Below are 21,467 nucleotides of genomic sequence, written 5' to 3' on the forward strand. Positions count from 1 at the left end.
CAACTGTTTTCAATATTTCTATGGAATATCTCAGAAATGATCAGAACTGATGTGTCAATGTATATATGATATTGAAAGTGAGACTTGTGATTTCAACCCATATAAAACATGTTCTTGATCTAATTATTTCGGAACAGCAAAAATAGAATACCTGTCGTTCCAATAAATGTTGCATTGCTTGGAGAAATTGGGGGAATTTTAGAACCGATTTCTGCAAAACAGAAATAATAAAATAAGATTAAATAGAAACAAGGGTAAATTCTTTAAAAATGATGTTTCCTCTCAACAGCAAATGCAGACCAAAAAATTGAAGAAACAACAACTCAGCGTAATTCAAATTAAACAATGGTCAGAATGAATTCAGACTTGCCCAAAATGAAATATGCAGAAAACCCTTTCATCTCATTTTCATTATCAGAATGGAAATGGATTCGAACTGTATTCCCAGTCGATGTGAAACTGTATACTGGAGCAGTATAATAAGTGCCACGTAATTTTTTTTGCAGATCATTTCCATCGTAGACCTACAAATTCAAACTGCTGTGACAGTGTTGTGAAACTGAAAGTATTACTGTATTCAGATACCAATATGTAAAGTTATTTTTATATTATCTATAATCTTACGCCATGATTCATGATGAACAAAATATAGTATGTACATATTTGTGGTCAATGAGACTTTTGTAACCTCTACATCACGCAGTAATACATAATGAGTAATATTTGCAATAAACTCTGCCTGAGCATATTATTGGTTTGCATATGTCTTCAATATATTTCTCTTTCATTGTAACAATATATATTTATGTAAGATTCTAATTACTCACAGGTGGTTATTCAGAAAATTTGGTATTTACCATTTCTAATTAATCAAAATAAAGAATACAGAAGAAACAAAGAATGCATGCAATATTTATCATCAAAAATAATGAACGGTACCTCAACAAAATCGCAGCAATTTTCGGTTTCTACAGTTTCAAATTCTATTGATATTCGATGATCATCATTTTCAGTTGCCAATCTCCACCAACAATCAAGGCCCCCTCGATATTTCATAGGGTATCCAGGTGAATTAATCTTTCCATCCCCTCTGACAATGATTTCGCCTCCACAGTCTATAAAATTTCATAAAAGTGAATGGTATAAAAACAAATTAGAGTATTCTACTTCAACTACTTTTGCAGTAGCCAACAATATTTGCATTTATTAAAAATTCCAGCAAAATGGGTGATTTTAAATGTATCAAATATCATGGAATTCAAGTCTTCCATGTCAAAATATTAACGTCATGTTAAACATTTAAAGCGGTGGTTCCCAACCTTTCATGGCTCGTGGCCCCTTTCCAGAGGCTTTTAGCGCTTATTGTTACATCGTGAATAGCGATAGCATTCACTTGATTTTTGTATTGACTTAAACCTTGCATTTGTTTAACTTGCTAGTAATTTATTTGGTATTGTTGATGCCGTAATTTCCCTTGATTGACAGTGTGCTTCTACACACTTTGTTACGAAACAATTGAAAGAGAATTCGTGGCAATTGCTCGCCCAGACATGTCTTGCTCAGACAAGGATAGTTTCGGTAAGTTGAAATTGATTTAGCGGCCTTGACATTTTGTTTTGACATTAGGACGATTAAATAATGTAGATTACGGCTGTTCTACATAGCCCAGTTTTAAGGATATTTTATGAACATTGGATTGCCTTTGTGATTATTTTTAGTTATAGTTTAGTTAAGTGATTTGATTTGGATTTCATTGACGAATGATTTCATGTTCAACTTATGATAATTTAAGCCTGGAATAGCAGAAAAATTCGGTATGTTATACTTTGTAATTCTTTCTGATTTGAAGGCTGCAAGTTATTTAATAGTAATTTGATTCGACTTGCAAATTAACTATGTTTGATAATTGTGTTCATAAATTTGAGAAGGCTTTCTAAAGGCCGAATTGTGTATGATTATATATTTATTGCAAATATTCTGTATTTATTTGTTTTTAAGTTTGTATTAGGATAACCGTATACTTTCCATCAACTGTATGTATTCAACTGTATACTTCAAGTAGTGTGATTTTCTGGATTGAGGATACAAACTTGGGGCTTGAAAGACCGCGTTATTGAGCTGTTAATAAATATCTAGTGTGCAGTCGGTGTCGTCCAGGTCACAAATAACGGCTTTTACACTTATGGCTCCCCTGTTTTTTATTTCTGTGGTATTTAGAGTGTTTTTATGATTGATAGATTCCAAATCACATGATGTCCGAACAATTCATGCTCAACAAAATGAAAAACCCTGTGACATAGCCTTATCAAGCAATGAAACAAGGAAGAACGAGTTCCTATTTAAATGGAAATGTAAAATCAGTACTGCGCCTAGCATTGTGGGTGTCACGAGCCCCCGATCGGGAACCACATATCCAAAGAATGGTGTGAACGGGTGACAAATGCAGCAATTACCATCAAATGGAGCATCAGTTCTTGGATCTGTTGGAGTTGTTTTGACTAAACAAGAAAGTTTGTGTAATATTCAATAAAAAGCATGGCATGAATGTAGTAGATGTAAATTTATTTTATGTATCTAACTTCAAATTGCAGTTTTCCAATTTATTACACAGTCTGTGAATTGTGAACTTACAATTCTACCATACACAATTATAGGCGCCTTGAAAGTATTCATACCAAGATGTCGCACAACAACCCTAACCTGGTACACATACTATGTTCAGGTTGTGCGCCATCTTGGTAGGAATACTTCGGGAGCACCCAATTGTATATATGAGTGAAGGCAAGTATTTGTGCTTGTTGCAAAAACTTATTGAATATAAGATTCAATAAGAGATAAGGAAAATCTGACATACATCCGGCATTATATCTGAATTGATTACGAAATGTTGGTTTAATCTGTTTTACAGACAGAAATTTACAGATAAGTCATTTACATAAAAACAGCAGAATTATAATAAACTTAAATATGAAACAGCATCTCACCATCAAAAACTGAATATATTGATCAACGAATGATTGTTCATGAAAAAAGGACAATGCATAAATGATCAGAATAATGTTTAAAGTTAATCAAATGGAGCATCAAAAACAGAAACTATTTTAATGTATGCTAAAATTTTTGCTTATAAATATATTTAGCCTAAGATAAATGAAAAATTGCAAGCACCATTCACTTTTCCAGCATCTGTCATTAAATATCCAATACTCAATTGATGATGTCAAGTTGAAGAAATAAGGGAAATCATAATAGAGTGTAAAAGGGTTATATTACATATATTAGCAGTCTCAGAAATGCAACATCACTTCAAGTTGAAGAATTTCAATTATTTTATGGGATTATTCACTAATTTTTGTAAAAGATATGAAACAAAAATCATCACTTACATGCTTTATATGAAGCATTGAAACCACGGTTTATAATGTCACCATCAGTTTTAAAAAATACTGTTAGGTAATAATCCTTTGATCGAATAATTTCCCCAGTGTGATTACCCTTCAACACCAAAGGTTCTGGTTCTCCTGTTCCCTGAATCTGTTTGAAAGATTTTGAATTGGCTATAAACCTTTTACATAGATCAATAATTGCAACTTAAACGAACAAAGAGCTTTTTTGACTGACTCTCAAAGCAGTAGTGTGTATTAATTTCTATCAATAAACATTCAACACATTAAACTTTATGGTACACCCACAGCTCCTGTTCCAGTGGTTAACGCCTGTCTCAATGAGATGTGTATATGGTCGCTTCTCGTTCATTATTAAAAATTTACCTTGCTTTTATTTACTTATCATCAATGTGAAAAATGATGTTGTTTCTGTGTAGAGCTAAGATCTGAAGCCCGAGCCTGACACAAAATTCGGGCCGGGTCGGGCCTGAAACATCAATCATTACGTTCGGGTCGGGTTGGGTCGGGCTTCTCTATCGCTGGCTTTTTTTTAAATGAGGCGTTTCGGCCGTCTTTTGGCCACGCATATTGTACTAAACTTTTGCAATGATAATTCAATGAACTTCTAAAAAAAATGTGAAATTTTGGGTTTGTTCGGGCTCGGGCCTGCAAATCCAGTTAATTAGTCAGGCTGGGGTCAAGCCAAGTTTAATAACCACGGGCCTGGGTCGGGTTGGAATTTTTTGGCCCGATCTTATCTCTAATTCTGTGTGATGGCCAATTGTTAAAATCAAGTGGCAACCTCGTTGCTGATATCTGCAGTACATAACTGCGATGTCGACTGGGCTTATCAAACAGATATGTTTTGAATAATGCTCTACAAAAAAATATTCTAGTGCGCTTTGAAATGTTCGACTGTCATCACAAACTTTTCTAAGTTTCCCAGCTATTTTATTACCAAATTTTAAACATCAAACTATTCTGATAATTACAAAAAACAGTGGGCAAGTTTGGCAAGTAGGCAACACATCACTAACGCATGCTTTCGTTTACCATACTCACTACAAACCAAACGCCGTACAACATCCATTGTAACAACGTAAATTTGTGTGCAGGTAATAATAAATGGATGAGCAATTTTTGTTTTCAGGCATTAAAAATGAGGTCGTTTTACGGCCACAAAAAATTTGTTTTCCGTACTGTTTGCTGACCCCTAACACAGGAGTAAGTGTAACTTGACAGGCAAGTGTGACTATAATTGTCCAAAATCAGGAAAACATAAGGTGAAAAAAATCTTAATTAATGAAGACTAAACAACTGTTTAAGCGTTGTAGATATTCCAACAAAGTATTACCATGATTAATTATGATACCAATAAATGACTAACCATCACATAATCACAACAAGATTCTGTTTCAAAATCTTCAAATTTGAGTTCAATGTTACTTCCGATATTTGATACAATAACCCATACACAGTATTGAGAATTGATATAAGGTTCCGGATAGTTGATGCTTGTGAAGTACTTTGTTGAATCGTCAATCACAAAATATTGTGTAACACACCCTGAAAGAAGGAATTTCTTACATTTCTTAATAAAAAATGTGATATAATGTACAAGAGAGTATTGGGATTCCTCTAATTTAGATAACATGCAGGATAAATGTCAGAAAAGCCAGACCCCAAGAAAAACCAAGTCATAGTTTAAACCTTTTTTCCAAAATTACAAAACATAAAAATGCTTCTGTCAGGTAAAACTAAATTATACTTATCATAGGTAATGTTTTTGGTAACCAAGAAAAGGAAGAAACATTAAATAAAATATAAAGTATGTGGAATAGTATACGATTTATTTTCCTTCGATAAGTTGGGTATTATAAGTATGGTATTAAGTGTGTGTTGGTGTCTTGTATAACGAGAAATCACACGTTTTAGCTTCCCATCCACCGCGAAAGCGTTTCATTAATTCTGATAATTCTAGTGGTATTATATAGTTTCTAAGCCAGCGATTCTTATTCGAGGGCCCGGCGGTCACCAAGCGGACCACAGAGCAGTTGAAATGGGGTTAATAGAATTCCTAGCTTACAAGCCAACCATGGTTCCTATGCATACAGAATTGAAATCATGACATATCAATGTTGCTGTTAATCAGATCCACAGTGAAAGCGTAACGTAATCCATGATTAGACATTTAAGAAATATGCCATATATGTCTTTTCAATATGCCAAAATAAAAAAACTTTAAAAAATATGTGAGATTCTTCCAAATTCATGAAAATATGCCAATCAAAATTTGCATTCAAAATAAGCCAAAGTTCTGATATATTCCAGTTAGCACTATTGGTTCAGTCTGTGTCAAGAACTTTTCCTCCATATTTCCTCCAAAAATATTTTAATTGTCATATTAGCTCCATTCTGATGTATTGTAGAGGTTCCTTCCCCCTTGTCAACAAGATATGTGTGCTATGCTGAAAACTACTTTCTTATTACTATTTCAACTTTCGGATAAAGTTTGTGACCTTGTTCTGAGCAAACTTGCAATAGCATGCACCACACTGCCACAGCAATCTTACAGATTATCTTTTAAATCTATTTTATCTAATTAAAACTATCTCAGCATAATCATCATTGTGATGACAATTGCAATTGTACTTTCTGCTTTTGTTTTTATCCCGTTTCGTGTTCCTTTTTAGTTTATATTTTGTATTTATTTTTTTGATGTGTTATTATTAGCGGCGAACACAAAACTTACATGGCCAATTTTCGTCACCGATAGCTGGTGGAGGCATGATTTCAACACCAGGTTTCTCTAAAATAAAAATTCAATCATTATCTGTGATATATATTTGAATAAGTTCCATTCCATTGTCACTCATTTACCATAACATTTTTTGACACTGTTTCTTGAGAGATAATCGCATAACAAAACCATCAGCAGAAAACAAAAGTGTACATTTCAGATTCAACTAATTCTAAAAATTCACAAACTGTGTATATTATTAGGCTAGAATATTTTTTTTATTTTGCACCTTATGAAAATTTAATTCAAGATTGGTATTTATTTTGATTTTGATCACCCATTATATCGCATATTGTGAAGTAAAAGTATAAATATAGCTTTATATAGAGTATCAGTATTATGGTACATTTTGAAGTTAAAGAAGATTTTCATCAGAGAATAGGAAAAAAATTATTGAGATTGCAAAAATAGGATATAATAATTATAATAATAGAATTGCACAACAAGATTATGAAAGCACAACTAAACATTTTGACAAAAGTATATATATATACCAGCAACATATACTGCTCGAAATCCAGTTTTCTTGTCAGAAGTTACAAAGCTTTCAAATACTACATTCAAACTTCCTCCAAGGTAAGAATAATATGAATTTTCAGGCATGAAGGCAATTGTATCCATTTTCTCCAGATCTGCTTGAGAAACCTTGAAAACAAATAAATAATTTCTAATCCCAACATAGGCTAAATGAAACTGCTGAATGAGAATGAGTTGCTTACATAATTTTAAATGGAATTCAGTAACAGCTTGTTATTTAGCATCTCACCGCAGAATAAGAAACATTTTAGGGGGAAGGGGAATTCTGCGTAATGAGTAATGCCATTTTTTCAATATTCTAATGGAATTCAATATAGGCCAAAAAACTTACCGTACATCAAATTTGCATATGACCCAAAATGAACAAAAACTAAGATGATAAATTTTTTGCATAAATATCAAATATTTCCTGAAATATATTGCAAATAAAATGCTTAACTGGCATAGCTATGAAATCTCATGGTGGGTCATGTTTAACGCACTATCATACACTTTTATTCGAAACTTGGTATTTCTTTCCATTGTTTTTTTACAAATCTAATTAAGTGATTCTATCCATATATATATTTCTGAGATACTTCAAATAAATCACTTAAAATCAAAATCAATGTTTACTATTTCACTCTTGAACTTATAACTCTGTAACTAGGCATTGACATAAAGTAGTTGAATAGTGTAATTAACTTACTCTGAGATATTCATTTGGCACATGCTTGCTGGTGGGCAAATTGAAAACAATATTCCAATAAAATATACCAACATATTCTTTGGAGTTGACATCATAAATTTTTATCTTATCACAATACAATCTTCTACATGCATCCCTACTGCATTATACTTTCATTATACCAAAAATAACCAGTTATACATTGTGGCGAATCAATGTAAAGGGACACAAACTATTATTGAAACCATAAAAACTTACTGTTATGTTATCACAGCACTGGTTAAGGTCAATATTCTGGAACTGCAATTTAACGAATCGATCAGCTGGTGCTTGAATTGTCCAGTTACAAAATGTTGTAGTTTCATAATAAGATGGTGGTGAAGAGATAACTTCTTGCGTATCTGAAGCAAGAAGGAAGCCACCGCATTCAGGTTCTAAAAACAGAGGCCAAAATATAAATATAGACCTAGTTCACCTGCATTTTTATGGACCAATGGGTAATAAAAAAATTTGAAATCGTGATTTGTAAAATTAGAACTCCGGTTAGAGAGGTAGTATTCTACTTATGATTGATTGTCTGCATTAAAGTAAGGTACACTCTACTGTGAATGTGAGTAGTGCATATAGCATAATAGTAAATGGTGTGCGTTTTTGTATGAGTGATGAGTACTTTCATATACAAGTTAATATTGCAAAATGAAATAAAGTCAAAAATCTTTTGCATTAGAACGCGTTTCAGCGTTATAATATGTAAACACTTGTTCGCCGCTTTATATCATTACCATATAAAGTCGCGAATTTCGCATTTACCTCGAGATGCTCAGCTATATTTTATTCAATTTTACTCGAGAGGAATGATTCAAATTTGACATCAATTACTCGGAACTGAACGTGTCAGGCGAGGCCCACGTTTGCCGAAGGTCATAATCGTTCGGTTGGGATTTCCCGATTTCATGAAGTATAATCGTGTCACTCACATACGCCCACGCATGCCTTATGATTTATATCATATGACGCATTGCGCAATTTTAAAAATGTTGCACTTCGATATGGAGGTCAAGTTTTCTGAAATATTGCACCATCCAGCGACCTTTTCTAAATTGCTGACTGATACATGGAAATTCCTAGAGACGACTTGAGCGTAATACCGATTCTGGGCAAGGTACACAAAATTTCAATTTATTTTACGTGATGGTTGTTTAAAAATGCACGTGGCCACGAGCACAACACAATAACTTATCGCGGGAAATTAAAAGGTTAAAAGTTTACTATTCTACAGATTTTATTTCCGATTAGGGAAAAGGTCGCTCTGGGCCGTATTGAATATATGCACTCACCGAGGGTTTGGTCGAGTCCAACAACTTCCGACTTCCTGAACAACGCCGGGAGGAAAAGTCCCCAAAGCAGCAAATGTACCACTCGGAGCATTGTTGCTAAAACCTGCAAGTTTTTCAATTGTAACAAATAAAATATGATAGAATATTATTCACTAGTCTCTTAACCATTCGTTTAATTAAATTTGGTGGATATATTGTGAGTTTCCAGATAATTTTATTCAGGTAGTTGCGAAATATGTTGCATTGGCTTTTGGATATTTTATTTGATAAACTTCGTCCACTACGTTTTTTTCCGACGACCAACTAAGTGAAAAAAGGGAAATTTTATATCAGGATGTTCGTCATTTTATTCAACGGTCTAGACTCGACTAGTCAATATGGTAGGCCTAGTTAGTATTAGAGTCGATTTGCAACTCCACAAGAACATTTAAATCTGATCTGAGAACAAACTTATTCTGACTTTTCAATATAAAAGAAATTTATCACTACAGCTCTTTTCTACATTTGCCACACAAAAGATCACATATCGTGCAATTCCAGAATATCCAGTTATGAAAATAAATATATATTGACTGATATCCGAATTACAATTGTGGCACACTTATTTTATAGTAAAATACCTGCTATGTCGCATAATAGTATATATATATAGGCTAAAATACGTCCTAATAACCAAATTCATTATTAAACGGCGTTCGAAATTTCTATCGTTTTATGGATTTTCAAATATCAGAATCGTGCGCATTTTTCATAGTTGCCCAGTATAGAATTGGCGATTTTATGTAACATCATGTTCTTGCTACCACTCGCAAAGAGATTCAAATATACAAATGGAATCATATTTCACTAGAATAAATTTGGCATATATTCAGAATCACAAACAAACTGAATTAGAATTTCCAATGACAGGGCTATTTACTACCAAGATATTTATCGTTTTTAGCGACTAACGAGTGAAATTTAGATTCTGAATTTATGAACAGATTTTCACGTTCCATTAAATATAAGATTCGAAAAAAGCTTAGTTTACTTTTGCTGCATTTATACAAAAGTATAGAATAGTATATTTCCCATGCAAATGCGCACCAAGATTATTCAGTGTGCAAATAACGAAATGAGAACTCGGGTTACAATGCAATGCTTCCGATATATATATATATGTATTGCCGGATAGGTTAAGTACCAAACACAAAAGAGAAACTTTGATTTTTGCAAATATTTCGCATATATATAGAAGATTTTTTTCTCAACTATCCTTTATTTTGTCAATGTCCCCTGACAAAATATAGTATATCTTCATTTTTCGCATAACTCCTTTATTGTAACTACCCTTTTTTCAATAAAATACGTTCTTGCCACACTAATTCACTATACTACACATTCAATACTTAATCTCGAATCCAGTGGTAATGTTACCTGACTCAGATAGGATGCAATTAGATCGCGATAGCGTGTATTTGCTTACATCTAACTTGACATACATAAATCTTACTCGCGACCTCATAGGAACTTTACAGCCTTCTCTGCATCTGGATGGATGAATAAACTGACGACGCAATTTTTACAATTCCTATTCGATGAACCTAATTTAGGATATTGCTGATGTTATCGTTTCGCCAACCCCAAAGTATTCTTTCGTGAAAGTGGTAACCTATAACAGAACATGCCAACACAGGAGGAATTTTGAACCCGACGGCGCGGTATTTTCTTACGTTGCTGGTGTCACTAATGTGGTAAATTAACTGTGTTGATGTTATTTGAAGGGTACAATATCATACTTGGCCGTTTGAAATCCTTCTAGCTCTTTAATGTAAGTACCATACGTGAATCAAGAAATGGAAGCTTTGGCACACATTGGATAGCATGTGCGATTAATTGAATATGATAGGCCAGTACGACAAAAATTTACAGCATTATTGAAACGCGATAGACTCCTTTATGTATTAATTTACAATATCATCTTCATAACTTTTGGCTTACTACCTTTATCATGTGTCAATTAAAAATACGCTTATAATGTTTCCTTGTGTTGCCTCCGGACATGAACGGCCTGGTATGTAAACTAAAAGTTGCTAGGCAAGGTTTAGAAATTGCAAAATTGTTTTAAGGATTTTAGGACGATACATTGCATAAAGAATGTAAGAAAAAGTCGTTGTTCTTAACTAAACCCCCAAAATGAGGGCCCACCAAACCCTCCAACGAACAAATTTTGACCGATTACTTTTATTATCCCATGCGACAAAGTGAATTTTATTTCTACGTTGCACGTGGATTTCAAAGCTAGTTCTTAGTAAATATATATTTTAAAACGAAGTTTTCGCATATTTATTTCTCTATATAAATGGAAACCTTTCCGGCGAATAAAAAGTACAACACCTAACAATTGAAAATAGCACACGAGTTTTGCAGCCGTGAAAAAATATTGATCTGTACGCGACACCGGTATCATGTTCGGTTTTTCACGTAGCCATCATGTTAGGTCAGATAATTTACAACGTACTGCTAATCACGACGTGTTTGGACATGATCACGATGAAAAATTTAGATGAAAACGAATTTCATGAACTTTCCACTAACGTGCACTATAAAAGCTGTTACCTAATATTGCTTAAACTTAAATAGATAAGGAGTCCCAAATTTCCAAGCAATATTGGCATGTAACTGATTCCATAACGTTGTGGATATTCGATTTCGGCGTGTTCGAAGCAATTCACAACGAAAGGGGGGTTCCCAAGCTGCCTATTACCGCCCTGTGACGTTTCAAAGTCCTGGCTCGATTTCCGCCTTAATGACCATTTTGCTAACGCGAACACAATGCGCTGCATACATTTTTTTTTGCACTGCAAACCTGAGGCCGGAGTAAAGAAATCTTCTTGTTGATTACTTCAAAATATAGATGACAATAAACATAATAATAAATGGTTAGTTTGATTCTCTAATATGCATACAAAGTAATAAAATGACAAAAATAAGTAGACAAAAACGAGATAAAATGTAATATAGCCCACGGCTTATACACGCCTAATACTTTTGTTCATGGGTTTTGATTTTGATCTTGTGCTATACTGTGTAGCTAGCATATTGCTTTTGTTTAGTTGATAATTCATTTTTCACAACGTGCCATCGACATAAGTTTATTTTTTAATTCTATCATGATATATGTTCGTGATTTTTGTAAAGGTGTATTTCCGCGTCAAGCAAGGAAATAGCTCACATGCTTGTTAGTTCTTCTGTGCATTTATCGTTGGCGATTAAAAAAAAATTATTTTAGAGAATACATTTTGCGGCGACACTAAAATATAAATAATCTTTAATACACATTGTCCGTAAATTTTCAATATTCTGCTACGTCCTTATTTTTTTAAACGTTATGCTCCATTCTATCGTTTAACATTGTTTAGTTGATATGTGTTTTTTCAGTTTTTTCAGTTTTCAGTTTTTCAGTTTTACGTTTTTTCAGTTTTTCAGTTTTTCAGTTTTTTCAGTTTTTTCAGTTTTTTCAGTTTTTCAGTTTTTTCAGTTTTTCAGTTTTTCAGTTTTTCAGTTTTTTCAGTTTTTTCAGTTTTCAGTTTTTCAGTTTTACGTAGATCAGCCATAGCCATGAAATAAACAGTAATCTATTTAACTGCGATCCAATCAAATCATATAGGAATGAGTGATCCTCATTCCTTGGTTCATTTGTACTTGGCATGGTCTCGTCATTAAAATTGTTTGCTTTACTTAAGAGCCAGGAGATCCCATACATTTCAGTTTGATATTCAATATAAATATTTCTACTTCTAATTTGGGATATTGTAGAAAATCGCAACTGAATTGTCTAGAAACGCCCTTTTCACGTTTTTCGCGTATCGATACTGTTTGCCCTATTATCATTTGAATTAATATGGATGCGCATTTTATACATTCCAATAATAAGTAAATGTACATAAATGTGAAATAAAAATATTTATATTCATAACATGGGATATTCCAAATTGCAACTACATTGCTTAGATCAGGGTGGTCCAAGGTTGCGAAGTTGGAAAGCCGCAAAAACTTTTGAGCATCTCTCGCGGGTCGCAGTCGGAGAAAACCCAAAAGTAATCAAAACACAGCTAGTTTACTTACTTTGAATATATTCAAGAATGAGAGTTTTCCGTTCTAATCAGTTTTTTAAGCCTTTAGGTATTTTAAAATTGCTTCCCAAGAAATACCGCAGTATTATTTTTGGTATCTTTTCTCGTGTTTGATTTTGTGATGTCGCTTAACATTATATTCTTTCGTGTCAGATATTACTTGAAAACACACCAGTCACGACACTGTGGTTTAACGTAGTTGTGGGTAGGGAAATACATTTCCTCCCAGTTTACCTCGGGAATCTTTTTTACACTCATTGTATGATAAATTGTTATACTTGAATAATTTTATTACTTGTAGCGTGAGAAAGCTTAGCGCCATCGTCAAATAACGACCAAGTCCGTCTAAGTTGGGACTCTGGACCTAGCTAATAAAAACTGGATCGCTCGCGCTAAGTCAACTCTGCGGTTCGTCACTGCTGTCACGTGGCCAAAGCTTGAAAATAGAAGAGAGTTTTTACCAAAATGAAGACACACTTTATTGCCATATCGGCACCTTCTCGACGTTTATAGATACAACATTGAAAATTCCGTGACTTCAACAAACATCAATCCCGACATCAGGATATAGGTAAAGGCCTATTCCCAGTTGGAACAGTTTAAAAATAACTCGAAATTGTTCTGCGGGCCGCACGGAATGTGTCCGCGGGACGCAGTTTGGACTACCCTGACTTAGATGATTATAACTTCATATCCCTCCTCTATGCCAAGAGTTGGTGACCTTTTGTCGATCGCGGGTCAAAATTAAGGGTTGCAAGTCGTGGCGGCCGGTCATATATTTAGATTTTAGAATGTTAAAACCGAACGGATGGCCGATAAAACACAATTTTTTTCAAACAGATCAGAAGCTTAAACAGCGGGCGAAGACTGCGACAACTCGTGAACTCAAGTCAACATCATTAATCTGAGTTCTCAGATTGTTCTTTGTAATGTTCATTTTCGAAAATAATTCCCACGTATACTGTATGTCAGTGGCGGCGCGTGGTCATTTTGACAACCGGGGCAAGCTACTGCGGGACCAAATCACCCCCATCTACGGGGACAGGATGAGCGCTGTAAGTTCTCCCATCATTTTATGAGTATAAAAACCATTCCATCGGTAACAACCAATCGGCAAAAGCGACAATTTTTACCGATAAGAAAGTGTCTTTAAAACTGGTCCAAGTCAAGGGATTAATAAATATAGACATAGTTTATTTTGAAACCTCTTTCAAAAGGAAAGGCAATATTTACCCAGATAAATACAATGACATATTAACAGAAACTTCGGGAAAGCAGACAAAACCTAAAATAAGGTTTAAAACGTTACTATGAAGAAGGGAAAGTTAATGCAAAGATAAGGACATGCGTCGCTCACTCATATATATATATGCTGCTAGACTTCTACTGCTTGAACATATATGCAACACGCCGCGGTTTCTTGGAAGCAAAATGCTCAATAACGCGCTGATTAAAGTCATGCATCCCAGAAATAACGTCTCTGTGAATGGATAAAACAGCCAAGGAATTTAATCTATCTTGCTTCATTGTGTTTCTGAGATACGTTTTAATACGCTTCAGCGTGCTGAATGTTCGCTCTGCGTCGGTGGAAGAAATAGGCGTCGTCAAAATGATGTCCAGAAATTTTGCAGACGCCGCAAAGGTAGTTACTAGAGTGTTATAAATGAGGAACCCATAGAGCGCGCAAGTTGATGTGGTGTTCAAAAAAGTTTGATTGGTGTATATACATCGCAATTCATTTTCCAATTTACCCACGTTTATCATGGGGTAAAATTTGGAGACAGTAGCCAACAAATGGATGGGAAATTGACGTGCAAATTTTGAAAAAATTTTGGGGTTCATCAAAGAGAACGCGGCAAGGTGTTCAGTGCACAGACGATCGCCTATTTGATTCACCAGAATGTCACAGCATTCCTTTGCAGACAAAATCAAACGCTGCGTTGTTTGCCCGCGGCGTAAAGAAGCACGCCATGTGTCGTCGTATTTTATTGTTTCCCGGATACGAGATACAGCATCGCAGAAGTCTGAAATACACGACTGCACAGACGCTCCATCCATTAGCCTTGACTGCAATGCGCCGTATAATACATCCACGTGATAGAATATTGTGGAGAAAAAAGCGACAAAAAATTAAAACTCACCATCTTCTGCTAGCAGACGCTTTAGACCTGCCGCCTCCCTCACAAAGCGTTTGTCCCAAACCGGAGAGCTCTGAATGCCATTGAAACACTCAATGAGCTCAGACCTAATTTCGGACACGCCCTGCACCACGCGTGATTGGAAGTTCCAACGTGTTGGTGCACAAGCTGGGAGACGGCGGCTACATATCTGGCGAAGGATGTCAGAGCGCGTCGGCGAAACGGAAAAAAATGAAGAAAACCCCGAAACATTTGCAAAAAATATACGGACGAGAGGGGTATCAAGTCACATATTTTTAATAACGAGGTTAAATTGGTGTGCATAACAATGTAAAAAATGCGCATGAGGAAAATCTTCTTTTATATAAACTTGAACACCATGTTTCGACCAACTCATGACTGCCGCGCCGTCATAAGTTTGAGCTATTAATTTTGACTTCGCGTTGTAAGGCTGTAACACTTCTTTCAGTACAGCCGATATCCCGCAAGCCGTGCAATCAACGATTGGTACAAAGCTGTGAAATCTCTCGGTAGGTTTACCATCTTTCACAAACCGAAAAATCACAGCCAGTTGGGAAACGCACGTGATGTCAGTTGTCTCGTCAGACTGACTCGAAAGGAACTGGCAATTCTCAATTTCCAGAGCCAAATGTTGTAAATAAATTTTATACATTGAGTCGAGCAAATCATTTTGGATATCCTTAGATGTCCCTTTCGAAACAGTTGCGGCATCAAGATGATCTCTCAATACTGTATCTAGGGATGCGGTGTATCCCACCATATCTAAAAATACCCCTCTATTAGAAGAGCCAGCCCGTTCACCGTGCCCACGGAGGGACAGCTCGTGACAACCAATGAACTTCAAAACATCTATCAATCGACCGAGAACATGGCGGTTTTTCTCGACGTTTTGGTTGTGCCGACGAATAGAAACAGCGCGTCCTTCATCCAACTGTGCTGCAATATTAACATTTCCGAATGTTCGGTATTTTACTGCATTGTCCAGATGCTCCATAGAAGATTGATGATCCCTGGCACGCTCGGAAAGATGTTTAATTAAGATCTCTAAAACCAAATTTACACCAACGTGAGTCACGGGCGGTATCAAAAAGTAGGCAATAAAAACAAAAAAGTGCATTTTTGTCCTCGCTGTAACACAACCATTCGTTTTTTTTTATACCAAGTTTCTGCGCAGAAAGTACGCCGACGCTTTCCTCCGTCATGGGATTGTTCCAGTGAACAATTTTTTGGTTGATAAGGCCCAAGACGTTGTACCTCTAATAATTTTCTGCGAAAACGGAGTGCGAAGTAGTGCATCAACCTTATTCATTATGAGGTCTAAGGCTAAGAAATGCGAAACCGGAAAGAAGTGAGGAGCTCAAAAGGAATGTGGAAAATCGAAAGCAGCGCACTAACAAAAATCTATTTCCGTAACGTTTCGTTTGACCAAAGTCAAGACTTCCTTAGACAAGAAGTTTACAACAATGACAAGAAATTAACCATTCCAATCTTTTTCAGACTTGTTGTATAAAGACCTTAATATAAGTACCTCTACTGATCTTGTGTAAAAGGGGGGACCGTACATGTAGGACACTTACTTTTAGGGGCGAATCATGTCATTTTATTATAAGTTGACGATTAGGCCAAGTGTAAACATGAATGAATATATCTCCTCCCATATACAATCTTTTTCAAACTCGTTGTATAAACATCGTAATATATTCCCTTGTACTGGTCTTGTGCAAATGGGGGGGATCTTGTCATTTTTTTTTTATTGACGACCGGGGCCGGTTTATACGTGAAGATGTATGGGAAAGTGGGGAAGGTTGGGACACTTTTTTTCTTTTGCATATTTTGAGCCGTTAATTCTGCATATTCTCTTAAGTTTGCGGGACTAATGCATAGAGGGGTAAATGTAGTTTTTATTCAGCAACAAAGAAATTCCCTTGCGACACACATCTTACTACCAAAATGTTTTGAAAAACGTCTGTCAAGTGTCCCACTGTACCCCACTTGTGGGGCACAATCGGACAGACCCTGGGGCACAAGTCTGTCAAAATTCAACGAAGTATGCCCTTAAAAATAAGCAATTAATCAGCATAATCGTCTAAAGTACGGGGAGACTTCGAATTTGAAGATTTAATATTTTTAAAATCAATGTTCAACTGAAATAGTTCAGATATTTTGACAAAACATTTTGCAAAAAAATTTGATTATTTCCTTCCTCGAATCTAAATCTGGAAATATTATTGATTCTCGAATATATTCCATATTGGCCCATGGGTCGAAAGAAACCATTATGTTACACAAAATATAACGCATCTCTAAGTCTCTAAGCACTTATTGTAACAAACACTGTCGAATTGTGCCCTGTAGAGCATGTCCCACTGAACCCCGGTCCATTGTTCCCCATAGGAAACAAATATTTTCAGACCACCCCACGGCAAAATTCGGAAGGCACAGCCACTCGCTAACGTTAGGAATATTTTACAGTGGATTGACGCTAAAGAATATCAGACGATGGTTTGTCTCGTTGGAAAGGCTAAACTAAAAAAAAGAAAAAACTGGAACGGTGAAATTTTTTTTTCAACCTCCCAAAACCAATTTCACCCCATAGCTTGCGCCAATCTACCCGTCCGTTGTCCGTTCGCGGGGACGTTGTAACTCACCGAAGGGCGGATTGGAACATCGAGCCGCGGACAGGATTGCGGATATAGTAGGCCGCGAGCCGAGGCCCTGAAAAACGCCTAGAAAGTGAGTTTCGTAGCGCACATCAGGTAACTATCTGAAAATGATTTTAAAATGTTCCTTAAAAATTTAGTAACAAATATTGCCTTGTTCCCACTTCCAAAAGTTGCACGTTTTACGGAAAAGATGCTTTTACTACAGGAAATATGTGCTACGATCTGTCCTATATTCTCTACATTTTCGGCAAGGAACAATGACTTCTGCATGACGTAACAATTGAATTAAACCAGCTGTTAGCGAGCGGATGAATATTAGTTATTACTGCTCGACCTTGCGCTGAGTTGGGCAGGCTTTCCATAGCCCTGTTTAGTTATTATTGGTTAAGTTATGCTAAGACGTTGTTGAAAAATGTATAAGTAAATTATTAAACACTTGTAGATCCTTACCACGGATATGGGCCGTGAGACGAAACCATGAAAACGCCCAGAAAATGAGTTTCGTAGCGCACATCTGGTAACTAAATAAATTCTTCAGTTTTGTGTGAAAACGAGCATAATGAACGCATTACAGCTTGTTCCAAAATCCTGGTGCGAAATTGAATATAAGAGGTTCCCGGAAATTCAATAACCATAAGTTTACAACACATACATAAGAACTATACAATTCGAGAGCCCTACAGCACACTAACACAAATGTATTCCTGTAATGTTTTGCCTGACCAAAATCGGACTTCCTCAGTCAATCATAATTTATTAGGTAGATTACGAAAAATATGGCATACATGTAACCAACAACAAAATATACTTAAATTGTGTGACAGGAGTCGGGAGTGACCTCGAAAGCAGCGACACCAACAACGCTGATTCACATTTGCGAATAAATTTTATGTAATAACCACAAGCAGTTTACAACAAGAACAGCATAAAAAGCTACATCCATTTTATAGAAGCTATCAAACGTATTTATTTTTAAGCAATGAAGTCACAAATTAACATCGTGAGCACGAAAACACAAATAAATCAGTTATTTCTCACTTAGAAATTTACCACAAAAGTCAAGAAAATTAAATGAATGTACAATATGTACATAACATAGTGAACAGAAATATTACAATTTACAATTAATCTTTTTTTAGTTTATGTGGTTATGTATTTGAACAAAGGCAATAATATTTCTAGAAACAGGACTACGACACTAACAAATGTCCGAAAAAAAAAACAAATGTATGATACTTATTAAATCAACTGTAATATCTAATTCACTTTCTTCTGAATTGTTTTCGAAATCCACTATCTCAAAAATCGACTTTTCCTCTATAGGTGTAATGTGATTTAAGTTGATTTTGGCACACTTTCATAAATTATTTTGACTATTTTTCTTTCAGTTTGCCAACTCAAGAACTGATTTGAGGGCCACATGCTTCTTCAGTGAATCATTGTTGGGTGGAGAGTATAATCCTTATGTTTGACAGTGTTAAATAGACGTGCCCTGGTATCATTTGCATTCTTCATATCCTCTTCAAATTCCTCAGCTTTATTTATTAATGCCTCGTTAACCTCAAAAGATCTTCATAGTCGAGGGAAAAAAATGAATTGAAAATCTCAATGAAGTCTCCAACATGAATTTGATGGGCAGTTCCAATTGCAGAAAAGTGCTAAAGTATTTCAATATGAATAGCCCATCTAAGCTGTTTGCAACTATTATGAATCTCATATACCTTTAAGCTTCAAGACTTCTTGTTTAATCCATTTTATAGCACTGATAGCAGCAGGGATCAGAGCCTGCGTTAGGTCGGATTGGTGGAACAGTGCCGTTTTCTTTTGTAGTACAGTATCTAAAATAAGGAAGAAAATAATATTTGGAGCAGCATGATTTTAAAAATACCCCTAAATACTAACTAATACCTTGAATACATAATGCATTTTATCTGATGTACTAAATGAGCGTATATATGCTCATTGCATGTAAGACAGTCCAGCAGTGTTTGCATACCATTACTAGACTAGGCCTATATCTACACTAAATTTTGATATATCACAGTCTGAAATGTCCTATGACAGTACCGTATGAGTATGGACTATATTTTGAAACATCAACTGTGTGTCTACAACTTGATTTCTCACCTCTCAATCGTTTCCAATGCTACCTTTCTTTCCACTCCGGCATAACTTATCATTGCTTCCCAGGTTCTTGTCGACTCTATGAATTTAGATTTAGACCAACCGACATTAGTAAAATTGATTAATTTCTTCTGTTCCACACAACCGTGCATTACAGAAACAGCCATTCATTTCTATTTCCAAATATGCTGTGGCCTATATAGTAGTATAAGTCTGCTGAATAGTCAAGAAGAGTCATTAAATTAATCATAAACATTTCATGCAAGCCAGAAAATATCGTTGTTTGTGACATATTATTCTAGGTCTAGCCTTCCTTGGAGTTACCGCACCGTACCTATTTAACAACGTCTTATGAGCTAGTGCTCAACTAAAATTGCTATTTATGGTAAGGATATACAAGTGTTTAATATCTTACCTATACTTTTCAGCACCTCCTTAGAATAACTGAACTAATATCACCGGTAACTGAAAAAAACTATGGAAAGGCTACTCAACGCAAAAGCGAGCAGTTGTAGTACATCTGATATTCATCCGACCACTGGGGATCCACCTACAGCTGACTAACTTGACTGTTACGTCGTACAGAAGTCTGCGTTCATTGGCCCATGATACCGGAAAAGCAGAGAAAATAGGACAGATGGTAACACATATTTATTGTAGTAAAAGCGTCTTTTCTGTAAAACGTGCAACTTTTGGAAGTGGGAACAAGGCAATATTTGTTACTAAATTTCTAAGGAACATTTTAAAATCATTTTCAGGTAGTTACCTGATGTGCGCTACGAAACTGAAAGATAAATGGCCTCGGCTCGCGGCCTATAGTCTCAGTGTGATAGCTGATTTTCCACTGTGCCCCCTGTCCCAACGTACACCACCTTCCCCTACATCTTCCACCCATACAATCTTTGTCAAACTCGTTATGTTTACTTCTTGTTTTGGGCACCCATACTTATTTTTTTTATAGAGGTGGACATATTTGTAAGACACAAATAGTTAGAATGCATATTAACTTTTTGCTTAGGTCTGCGGAGTTCACTCAAACAGTCGAATGGCTTTAGCAGTTTCACTTTTTAGTTTATCGCTTGCTCCACACAATGCTGCAATGTTACCGGTCCCAATTTGACATACCGTGTTCGTGCCTACATCTTGCCACACAATAATTCCACCGCGAAGGCATACCGTAGTCCGATGATACGGTAGTCTACCGTTACCATATTGAATAAAAGTCCAAGTCTGGTACGGTACCGTACTGTCCTTGTAATTACCACCAAAACAACTGCCAGAGTAGCCTAATTTGGACCAGAAGAATGTTAAATCTCTTATTTTCTGTCTACTGCCATTCTCTACGCTGCCCATGCCGTCAGGGACTAGATTAACATTGGCAGATTAATGCTGTAAGCCTGTAATGGGCCACATACCGGTACTCACTACGGTACGTACCGGTAGGTGGTACCTATTACCGTACCGGTATCCTGGCATATGCAGATACATTCAGGCTACATGCTAAACTTAGGAACCTTAAAATGTTCGTACGGTACCGGTACCGATGTACGGTACCGGTACCGATGTACGGTACGGTACGGTAACACTGACACCATGCCCTTCACTTTCTCAAACGTCGCCATTCCTAATCTGCCACCACAATTCGACCGCATTTTGCCATCCCTAATCTGCCACTACGC

The 21,467-nt window shown here is 35.8% G+C and overlaps 1 protein-coding gene and 1 long non-coding RNA gene across 21 annotated transcripts in view; both read right to left on the reverse strand.

Moving 5' to 3' along the window:
- LOC120343914 (uncharacterized) overlaps nt 1-8,853 on the reverse strand; it is a 77,676-nt gene extending 68,823 nt beyond the window's left edge. For 16 of the 20 annotated variants that reach the window (XM_078112336.1, XM_078112346.1, XM_078112347.1 and 13 more), the window contains exons 1-10: nt 8,728-8,853; nt 7,649-7,824; nt 6,681-6,831; nt 6,139-6,195; nt 4,774-4,952; nt 3,387-3,534; nt 2,454-2,498; nt 940-1,115; nt 371-524; nt 152-211 (exon numbers count right to left, since the gene is read on the reverse strand). In XM_078112336.1, coding sequence (XP_077968462.1) covers nt 152-211; nt 371-524; nt 940-1,115; nt 2,454-2,498; nt 3,387-3,534; nt 4,774-4,952; nt 6,139-6,195; nt 6,681-6,831; nt 7,649-7,824; nt 8,728-8,818 — 1,237 coding nt within the window. In that variant the 5' untranslated portion in view covers nt 8,819-8,853. The remainder of the gene's footprint in view (nt 1-151; nt 212-370; nt 525-939; nt 1,116-2,453; nt 2,499-3,386; nt 3,535-4,773; nt 4,953-6,138; nt 6,196-6,680; nt 6,832-7,648; nt 7,825-8,727) is intronic. The other 4 variants (XM_078112339.1, XM_078112342.1, XM_039412935.2 and 1 more) reach the window with 4 other exon arrangements.
- Nucleotides 8,854-18,454: 9,601 nt separating this feature from the next.
- Nucleotides 18,455-20,599, reverse strand: LOC144422966 (uncharacterized). Its single transcript, XR_013475496.1, has 2 exons — nt 19,792-20,599; nt 18,455-19,502 (listed from the first exon to the last, which is right to left on the reverse strand). It is a non-coding gene; the product is annotated as an uncharacterized LOC144422966 (long non-coding RNA).
- Nucleotides 20,600-21,467: the final 868 nt, after the last annotated feature.

Source organism: Styela clava, chromosome 5 (assembly GCF_964204865.1).
Source record: "Styela clava chromosome 5, kaStyClav1.hap1.2, whole genome shotgun sequence".
NCBI classification, from domain to species: Eukaryota; Metazoa; Chordata; class Ascidiacea; order Stolidobranchia; family Styelidae; genus Styela; species Styela clava.